We start from the raw sequence: 11,343 nt of genomic DNA on the forward strand, positions 1-11,343 counted from the left end.
GATATACAGATTTAACCTTCAAAGACGAATGTAAGCAAGAGAAAAAAAATTTGTTGTAAATAAATAAATATAAACAAGTAAAAGCATAACACCACAGCCCGACAACGTAAAAATGGCTCTTAAAAGTATGACGTCATCTTATAAATAGTTTATAATTTAAATGTGCCGTTTAAACCCGTTCATTTGATGCCCAACACGGCATATTTAAAATACTAACGTCCCGTTTTTATACTTATATAAAAACGGGACGTTAGAGTGACGTCATATGACGTCACCAGCAGTGGATCACGACACTACTAACGATATCTAATTTGTTAAATTCTAATCAGTTTAAAAGTTATACGGGAACAGATTGACAGACATACATACCCACAGTAGTTCGATTGTTTTGAAGAGAAATATATATATATATATATATATATATATATATATATATACGAGTTATTTCCTTATTAAAATGTACATCTATTTTGTTAACCTTTAAGCTTACATGATATGTTATATGTCTGAATAATTATGCTTATGCAATACAAGTCTCGCCAGTTTAGTGTCGGACGTCGGCGCACGCGCACCTGTGTTGAATATTTTTAAGCACTTAAAGCGCTTCAATGTTTTCGAGGTAGGCAATACATTGTTGTGGATTATTTGTAACAGGAAAATTATATCAAATATGTAATGTGTTATTTTATGTGTTTGGTTCGTATAAGTGATTTCGTTTAATATAATAATTAGTATTTTTATTGTTTTTATCTGCGGTACGATGTGAAGAGTGTTTGTTAGTGAGACCGTTCAATAACACATACGTGGGATAGTGGCGACTGCTTTACAGCTTAAAAGTACAGGGAAATCCTCACTTACAAATCGCTTTATGATAACCTTTAATGGCATCAACTTCTATTTACTAATGGGGGTTAAGTACTGTTCATTTCTATATAACTAAAACTGACTGACTGATATATAAATAAAATACTTGCATATAAGTACAGCTGATCTGAGTTAGTTTAGGCGAATTATATTTGCAGAGGTCATCGTGTAAGTGAACAATACGGAAAGATTTTTAAAAAATCATGCCCTAAAGAGAATCATAGTGATTTCGATTTACAATTCTGTTTTTAAATTTCAAAATATTGTAAATAGGAAGTTGTTAATTTATATCAAATATTAACATTTTTATATCTGTTAATAAAGAAATTTGTGTATAGGCTTCTATTTATAAGGAATATTTAGTATGTTTCAGTATTTATCGAGGTTGAAATGTATTCCGTGAGCTGTTAAATAGGGGATGAAATTTAATTTGGTAGTTCATCTTATTCTTTATTTGTTTACACGTTTACTTATTTACAATATTGTTGTTGTTTTTTGTTATAAAGTAAATTGAAGTTATGAAATAATTTAAGATAGAATTCCGTTTTGAAAAACTCCTAACATTTTTTTAAATAGGTTGGTTTTACCCGAGATGATGAGGCTGATGGGAAATCCCATCGGTAGGGATGAAAGGTGTTTTCAATATCGATATAAATATCGATAATTTTATCTAGTTGGTCGTCTGAGACGCCGATATTTTGTTTATATATATACTTTATGTTCATCGGTGAAGGAAAACATCGTTAGGAAACCTGCATACGTCTAATTTCACGGAAATTCTGCCTCATGTGTACCCACCAACCCAAATAGGTCTAGTGGCTAGATATAAAGCTGTAGATCCCGAGGTACCGGGTTTTGACCCCAGATATGTTTTTCTGTCGAAAATTCTCAGTAACAGTCCATGTAACAAGTTACATGTGAGTACACTTACACGTAAAGCGTTGTCTATGGTGGTGGTGGTGGTAGATGCTGACCACTTACCATCAACGGCCAGTATCGTTATAGAACAAGCTATCGGGAGAAGCGGGTGGTACTGTCTATGTGACTTGTGGGTTTTATAAATATTATAATGATGTATTTTTACAGGCAGGGTTTGGTTGCTGTTCTCATAATCTCGTATACTTCAACTATCCAAACAGCGAATGACGAAGACACATCGAAATGGGTGCAGCAAACATTTAACAATGCGACCGGTAAGGATTTTCACGTGTACGTTTCTGTTTACGTTAAGCTCAATGAATGTGCTCGCCTCGGTGGGGATTTAGTTCCCGGCGCGAGGCACCGTTAGCCGAGATGGCCCAGTGGTAAGAAAGCGTAAATTTTAACCGATGATCGTGGGTTCAGGCCCGAGCAAGCACCACTGAATTTTCATGTGTTTAATTGGTGTTTATTACCAACCTGCATGTGTCTAATTTCACTGAAATTCTGCCACATGTGTATTCCACCTGCGTTGGATCTGCGTGGCGTAATAAGCTCCAAACCTTCTCCTCAAAACGGGAGAGGAGGCCTTAGCCCAGCAGTGGGACATTCACAGACTGTTACTACTACTATAACATTGCTTAGATATAACTTTTCATAACGCTATGTAAACTTTTTATTTTTTCAGAGGACGACATTGATTTAACACCAACCGGTGAAAGTAAGTATACTTTTAATATTCTATTTTTTTAGTATTATCTCAGGTTCGGAAAATTACCTTGTGCTTGTATAAACTCTAATTGTGAAATAATCTTTTACACACATGTGTTCCTTTATATATATTTTTTTTGGTGAGGACTGAGGCGGTAAGTTTTAGAGGGATAAAGCCAGTGCTATTTTATCATCCACTTCGATAACTTATGGACGGAAAAACTCGAAAACTTTTTATTGACGCGACCCGATGTCACGGACCTCGGGATCTGTGGCCTTCTTTCTTCAACGAGTTATCTTTTTTTTTACAGAAATAAATGATCTAGACTGTATCACGGACAACAGTGAGGTGGGTACCTGTGTGGTGTATTATCTTTGCGATCCAGACACCCACACCATAATCGCTGATGGCACAACACTCATAGATATGAGGTAAAGAGGTTTTACTAAAATTGTCGTCCTCTATCAGCTTCCTATTGGCCTCTTAATAATTTCCTTACCACATTTTCCTGCATCTCAATTATAATAACCAATAGCAGTAGCAAAGATAAACAAACCTTAGATACGTAATATACTCCATGTGTCAAAGTGCTTTCATTATTATAAGTAAAAAGAGAGAGAGGGTTCTTCCTGACTGGCCCAAAAAGCCAGTCTGGGTACTGGCCTCGGGGTTGCCCCCTTTACCCGGGCTATTCCTCACCAGCAAGTCATACTTGCCGTTTCACTTAATTTTTGGCTCGGAGGGCCAGGGTATCAAAGAACTAGTGTCTATAAGTAAAAATATTATTATATACTGATAGTTTTTGTTAAGTGATAATAGATGGCGTTGGTAGTAAGTTTAATCGCGCTACAATTTTTTATATTGTATTCCATAGAATAAATATTATTTTATATTTATTGATTGTATTATTGATGCATTTCTTGATTAATAAATCTCTATATATACTACAACACTATTTAATATTATACTTAATGCACTTTAATCTTACTTCCAAAGTTTCGATAACAACTTCGCTGTCATTCAAGACGCCATTTTTTTTCGTGTATCCATAATGATTAATACCGCAAATCTCGACCAACGACATCGCGTCAGTTTAAGGTCAAAGTTGGTCATTTGTATTTATTGCTCTTGTAGTTGGAATAAGCTGCATACACTATGTCAGTTGGCTATTCTCGCATGAGATTTTTTTTTTTTATAGAATAGGAAGGTGGACGAGCATATGGGCCACCTGATGGTAAGTGGTCACCAAACGCCCTTAGACATTGGCATTGTAAGAAATGTCAACCATCGCTTATAACCAATGCGCCACCAACCTTGGGAACTAAGATTTTATGTCCCTTGTGCCTGTAATTACACTGGCTCGCTCACCCTTCAAACATAAATGGCTAACATAGCCGGGAAATAGATAGAAAAACGTCATTTTACTTGTCCAGAATTCGCTTTTTTATTTATAAAACAGCCTTCTGTTCATAGCATTGGCATATTTAGTGATAGGGGCTTGTACAATCTCGTCTGGGTAGGTACCACCCATTAATCACATATTCTATCGCTAAGCAACAATGCTTATATTGTTGTGTTCTGGTTTGAAGGCTAACTTACTATAGGCACAAATGCTCACACTTCAGTTTCTGAGACTGGCGCATTGGCGATAAAGAATGATTGATTCTCCAAGCAGTGCCAATGTCTATTGCAGAGATGACCATTTACCAACAGGTTGAATGTGTTTAATTTAAGATGAAAAAAAAAACCATAAAGCATATTCTGTTCTATTCCATTCTACTCCAATCCGCTCCACACCACTCCATTGATGACACACTTCATTGTATGTTTCAGACAGAGGCAGTGTATATCATACCTGGATGTGTGCTGTGGGCACAAGAGCATATTACCTGAAGAGACACTGACCACAACACAGAAGCAACCAAATACGAATCCTCATGACGTCATTAAATTCCAAGAAGAGCTTCATACAACACCAGCTACTTTTAATGCTACTTTTAGTGATGACAAAATGGAGAAGAATTTGCATTCTAGTGGTATGTGATGAAATTATGTTAAGCCGAGATGGAAATTTCATGTGTTTAATTTGTGCTTATAATTCATCACGTGCTCGGTGAAGGAATACATCGTGAGGAAACCTGCATGTTTCTTGTTCCACTGATATTATGCCGCAATCTCGGAGGACCAGTCCAGTTGGCGGTGCATGGCAATGTAAAAAATAGTTGATATTTCTTAGAGTCAATTATGGGCGGTTATCACTTGCCATCAACCCGTCGACTTATTTATTTCATAAGAAAAGACACGATATATAACAGGAAAATGTTTCTTGTAATACACAATGGTGGGAAACCCAGGCAATATTTATCACCTGACCTCAGAGTTCATTGGCTGAAGGTTATCGAAGTTATTCTTTTTGTATCCTACATGAATCTTTAACATTGTGATATAAATAAGAGATAGGCACTAAAAGAAACGACCAGTTAATTATAGCTTCAATAGTTACCACAGTGAAGGGGGAGCAGGTGTTTCCATAGAAGTTTTCTGTACAATTGACAAAGTATGCAAAGTTTCATGACGATTGGTTGAGTAATTAGATGTGAAATCGTAACACACTCACTCTAGCCTCTATATATGGTTTCACTTATTGAAATGATCCGAATCGGAAGAATGTAATCGTGAACGAATGTCACTAACCGTGTCATTTGTTCACTCTTTGTCTTTCACATATTTGTTGTTGATAAACTAAACTTTAAGAAAATGGTGTCAGTGCCAATGTGCGAATGAGAATTGACGTGTAAATGCGAGCTCATGTACTGACCTCACGCACACATTAACGCACTTACAATAACAAATCTTACGCTGACGTCAGCTGACGCTCGAAATCTTACGCCTGAAGCTCGAAGTCTCAGTTAGCCCCTAAGATGTTTACACATCAATAAATACGTAATAGCTATATATGTTATACATTATTATATATATTTATTTATCTTTATATAAATGTGAACGTGAGTTTGTTTGATTGACAATTCGGTCAGGAGGACATTAGCTTACACTACATTGATATGACTGATAAAAAGTAGTAAAATATTCTAACCGATTTATTTTAAATAGAATGTACATTTCAAATCGGTAGGATTACATTTTATTTATGTTGTAAAAAAACGATTCAAAGCTTTTTTTTCAAATGACTGCTGTTAGCCCAAATGACCTCAGCCGGATGTTGGGATCAAAAATGTGCTCCCTGTAAGGCCGAATCTCGGTTTAGTACACCGTTGACGTTAGGAGGGCCAATGAGTGTGTAGTGTATAATCCCGTCATACCCCTAAGCGCGGACGGGTTGTAACTGCTTTATTACTTAAATCTTTTTGATTTGAGCCAAAGTAAGTAAAGTAAGTAAGTAAGTATATAACTCGATTCTGTTGGGCTTGATGTTGGCAACGCCACCGGTTGGTATGTGTTGAGATTCAAGGTGAATTTAGTTACCAGGGTGAAGAAATGCTTTTTTGAAAACTGTATATGTCAGAAAAATGTCGATTTTGTTACCTCCATAGCTTCTCCTCAACAATATATATCTTAGCCCAGCAGTGGGACGTTTAGAGACTGTACTATGATAATAATAAAACATTATAGTTGCAGAACACTTCTCCAGTCAGTGTGGCTGGGATGTGCCGAGTCTATTTGTATTCCCGAAGAACGATTCAGCTATTTACGCAAACTATGGCGAATTCCCGTGGGCAGTCGCTCTTATAAAGTAAGTTATTTTCATAAATTAACAAAAGATAGCACTCGCGGTAGGGAGCTTTGTGCAGACAGAGGTTGCTTCCACTCATTAATTATGCCCATTAATCGGAATATTTCAAATACAATATATCAACGGCCAAATGGGCCACCTGCTGTTAACTGGTCACTACCGCCCATAGACATTGACGATGAAAGAAGTATTAACCGTTCCTTACATCGCCAATCCACCAACCTTGGGAAAGAAGATGTTACCTCCCTTGTGTCTGTATTTACATTGTCACACTCACCCTTCATACCGGAACGCAACAATTCTAAATATTGCTGAGTGGGTGGAACCAACCAGGCGGGTAACCACAATGATTGCACAAAGCTCTACCATCTAAAAGATTTGCTAGCGTGGCTGATATTATAAATTGTTGTTATCGCTAGTTTTTGCAAAGTTTGTTTACTCATTTTGTCTTTGCTACCGTCCAGTATGAATTTAAATATTTAAATTTTGTTGGAAAAAAAATATCTTATGAATAATTAAAATATGTGATCAGGAAAAAGCCAACAAAAACATGGTCACCAAACGACTACCTGGGTGGTGGTACTCTGATCCATCCGTCGGTGGTACTGACGGTAGCACACAAGGTTGACAAAATCAATGCTCAAAAGGTAAGTTTTAAATCATATTACGATATATGATGATTATGTCCTTTGGACCGATTTCCGCCACGACGTCCAATCTTGAGATACAGCCACCTGCGCAGGACATATTATAGTGCTAATATGGTGTCCGGAAGATGTTCTAAGTTCATCAAATATTTCATTTATATCAATATATAACTGGACGATATTACACATTTATTTAAACAAACACCGTGGAACTTCTGGATCTATATTTATTAAAAAAGCAAATGGGCAGATAAGCCATCTGATGGTATGTAGTCACCACCACCGATAGACATTTTGCAATTAAAGAAATATTGTTTATTCTATTTCCAACCAATGTTGGTGCTACCGTTGGCGACCAAGCTTTCACTTCGCTTTAATATTAAAAATCTTTCTAATCATCTAGATAAAAATCCGCGCTGGTGAGTGGGATACACAAACGGTCAAAGAGAAACACCAATATCAAGAGAAAAATGTGAAGAGAATCCTAATTCATCCCCACTTTTTTAAGAGTAAGTCACCTCCACATTTATTAAACCTTAGAACTCTAACTAGGAGTTTCTTCCTCCATCAAAAATTCTTTTGCCAAACAGTAATGCTTAGAATTCCTGTGTTGCGGTTTGAAGGGTGAGTGAGCCAGTGTAACTACAGGCACAAGGGACATAACGTCTTAGTTCGCAAGGTTGGTGAAGCATTAGCGATGTATGGAATTAGCAAACCCTGATGGCTAAGTATATTTCGATGTATTTATACATTTTCCAAATCAACAGCATCGTTGTACTTCGACGTGGCGCTGCTCATCACGGAGAGCCCATTTGATCTTGCAGCCGCACCTCATATAAAACCAGCTTGTCTTGGAACGAGTCTCCCATCCCCCGGGACAGAATGTTTCAGTATGGGCTGGGGTCCAGATTTTAATAATGAGGATAAATATGCGACTATCTTGAAAAAGGTAATTATATAACTTTTCTTTTTGCTGTCGCTGGACAACGTCACTAAAACCCTGCAGTACCCTTACCACTGTTGGGGGAAGCCTTGGGAACTTTGCAATCTTTATCTATATTATGTGCGAGATGGTGGTAGGGCTTTGTGCAAGCTCGTCTGGGTAGGTACCACCCACTCATCAGATATTCTACCGCAAAACAGCAATACTTAATATTGTTGTGTTCCGGTTTGAAGGGTGAGTGAGCCAGTGTAATTACAGGCACAAGGGACATAAAATCTTAGTTCCCAAGGTTGGTGGCGCATTGGCTATAAGCGATGGTTGACATTTCTTACAATGCCAATGTCTAAGGGCGTTTGGTGACCACTTACCATCAGGTGGCCCATATACTCGTCCACCTTCCTATTCTATAAAAAAAAAAAAGAGATCCTCAAAATAGAACTAAGCCCCTCTCGCTATTAAACACAGTTATAAAACTGTGTTGAAATTTTCTTTCAGAGATTACGGAATATTATTTCGAATTACGACTTACGTAATACTATTTTGACGCGTGTATCCTTGAAATGTTATAATTATTACGGTCAATGCGCATATTATATAGAGTGAGAGTTTGTTCTTACAGTATAGCCCTGAACTTTCAGGAATTTTGATCTTTCTTTATTCAATAATGTTTTTACAGTCAGTGTAATCTGTTTTAAGGTTACTTTTGTTCTAAATTCCATTTCAAACGAGAAACAACTCGACTATCATGTCACTAATGCGTGTAATATAACGGCCTGTGAATGTCCCACTGCTGGGCATAACTCTATCACAGTTTGAGGAGAAGGCATCGAGGTTATTCCACCACACTTCTCCAAAAGTAATGGGTTAAACTTAAAAAAAAAATACTATAACAAACCTAGCCAATGTCTTTAATAAATAACATATATGAGAATATTTTAAAAATCAGTGCCAAAAAATGTTTTTGTCACATGAGTTAAGTTTTGGTATTTTTGGTAAGTGGTATTTCTCTTACAGATCCAGTTACCCTTGGTGGGGTCGGGAGACTGTACGGAGAAACTCCAGCAGTCCAGACTAGGGACGTATTTCAGAATCCACTCGTCCCTAACCTGTGCTGGGGGTATAAAGGGAATCGATACGTGTCAGGGTGACGGGGGCTCAGCTCTAGTCTGCCCTATAGAGGTGAGTGATATTACTGATAATATATAAGCCTGAGCCTAATATAATAAATTCGAAAGAAACTCTGTTTATTTAACCATTTGATCACCATGAAAACTATAATATAATATTTTTTTTATAATAATGCTTGCAATGTTTTCAAGGAATTACTAATATTCCTGTTTACCCCTCCATTAAGATTTAGGAGTGGGTTGGCTGTAGCTCAAAAAGTCAGAATCGAAGCTTGTTCAAGATCGAAAATCATTATGCCAAATATTATTTAATTTATCTTTTCGTCAAAAGATGGCGTTGGATGTATTTTACATCGCGCTATAACAATGTTTTTTTGAAATTACTAAATAAGTTTTTGTAAATTTATAATGAGAGAGACCAATTACACTATCTGACTAGAAGTACATACACGGTGGTTTATTTTGAAGTCTCACAGTACCAATACTACCGGGTAACCAAAGCTTCGATATCAACGCTTCAGATTAGAGAAGTAAAATAGAAAATCATATGACGAGCCGGTTGTCGTGGTTGCTGCCTTTGACACCGAAGGTTGTGGATTCGATTCCCACCTGTCCCATTCTGTCCCACAGGACAGACATTTGTGTGCATGAACATGTTTGTTGTCCTGAGTCTGGGTGTTATTATCTATATAAGTATGTATTTACAAAAGAAAAGTAGTATATGTAGTATATCAGTTGTCTGGTTTCCGTAGTACAAGCTCTGTTCAAGCTTAATTTGGGATCAGATGGCCGTGTGTGAAAAATGTCCCGGGATATTATATTATATACGTTTGTTTTAACAAAGATTTCTATAAAACTATTCTACACGTGACTTGTTGTGAATAATCCAAGTTGTGATTAAAGTATATTAGAAATAGTAATTTAGCATAAAATTGCGATTTACAAGTGTGTTTATTTTTCTAGTAGTACTGTAGCACTAATACGACTTATATATATTTATATAACTGTATTTTAATATGTTTCCAAATTGTTTTAAATTCGATTTTATATTTTTATTTTAATTTTTATATTCTTATTGTATCTTTTACGTATCGTAGTAAGGTCCTCCAGACCGATTTCGACCACTGCGACCAATTTCTAGAGAGATTTGCCTACTGCGCAGGAGATATTATAGTTCACAAGTGTGTGCGCAAACACAGGTGCACTCTCTATTTCCTAGCTCTCACGATCCGATGGGACGGCAATCCGACACGACCGGAAAGAGTTCAGGCGCAGGACTAATGGCTTTACGTGCTTTCCGAGGCACGGGAGTGTAAACATTTCTAACTTCCAGACCTCCGGGCTACTACTGAGGATTTTCTAACGGAAAAACCCAATAACTTTTTATTGGCGTGACCCGGGAATTGAACCCAGGACCTCCGGGTCAGAGGCCTTATATCTAGCCACTAGAACACCGAGGCAGTCTGTACGTGTCGTAGTATATGTATGGCAACATCTACCCTTAGACCTAATTTGTAAATTGTTTGTCTAATTATTACTGTATATCATGTTGGTAATCCAAAATAAATTAACAAAAAAAAAAAACTATTTAAGAAGTTTATCTACTGTCACAATTAAGGAACGATTTAGTTCGTTACACTGGCTCACTCACCCTTCAAACCGGAACACAACAATACTAAATATTGCCGTTTAGCGGTAGAATATCAATAAGAGTGTGGTTACCTACCCAAACGAAACAAAGATCTACCTCCAAATAAACTTATATCAATAAAACTACTACTTTTAATTCCGTTATCACCATTTTAATAAATCCATTCGCATTTCAGACCAAGAATAATTACACTCGATATGTAGCATATGGCTTGGTAGCGTATGGAATCGACTGCGGTGTAGCTGATCGACCAGGTGTGTACGCGAACATACCAGCAGCACTCGAATGGATAAACCAAGAAATGATCAAACAGAACTATGGTATTGGAACGTACACCGCATGAGCTGATCGTGTTTATTATGTAAAGTTAATTATATAAATAAATGTTTTATAATTTTGTCTTAGTTTCTTATGTATTGCCCACCAAAAACATTTTCATATATAGTAACGCCAAGGCGAGTACATAATATATATATATATATATATATTATATAATATAGTATAGTATAGTATAGTATAGTATATAGTATAGTAAAAGTATTAATATACATAAAAAAATATTCAATACACACTTTTAAACGCACTACATGTTTCCCCCACTGGAACAGTTGGGGGGGGGGGGGGTTATATGGCGAAATACCCACTAAAAAACTAGCGGTATCCTTTCCGTCTTAACAAGGAGCGCCACGGTATTGTGCATGCTACCGTGACGCTCTGACGCTCTGCATAT

General features: G+C 36.8%; 1 protein-coding gene across 2 annotated transcripts; it reads left to right on the forward strand.

The window, feature by feature from the left end:
* Nucleotides 1-513: 513 nt before the first annotated feature.
* On the forward strand, nt 514-11,010 carry LOC126779545 (phenoloxidase-activating factor 2-like). 2 transcript variants are annotated; one of them, XM_050503641.1, is made up of 11 exons: nt 514-619; nt 1,951-2,057; nt 2,471-2,503; nt 2,805-2,925; nt 4,328-4,530; nt 6,125-6,245; nt 6,778-6,892; nt 7,296-7,401; nt 7,660-7,841; nt 8,850-9,014; nt 10,789-11,010. In XM_050503641.1, the coding sequence occupies exons 1-11, from the start codon at nt 609-611 to the stop codon at nt 10,954-10,956; spliced, it is 1,332 nt and encodes a 443-aa protein (XP_050359598.1). In that variant the 5' UTR covers nt 514-608; the 3' UTR covers nt 10,957-11,010. The 2 variants fall into 2 exon arrangements, with proteins under 2 accessions (XP_050359598.1, XP_050359599.1); XM_050503642.1 differs by having other exon boundaries at nt 6,131-6,245.
* Nucleotides 11,011-11,343: the final 333 nt, after the last annotated feature.

Source organism: Nymphalis io, chromosome 29 (genome assembly GCF_905147045.1).
Source record: "Nymphalis io chromosome 29, ilAglIoxx1.1, whole genome shotgun sequence".
Classification (NCBI taxonomy): Eukaryota; Metazoa; Arthropoda; class Insecta; order Lepidoptera; family Nymphalidae; genus Nymphalis; species Nymphalis io.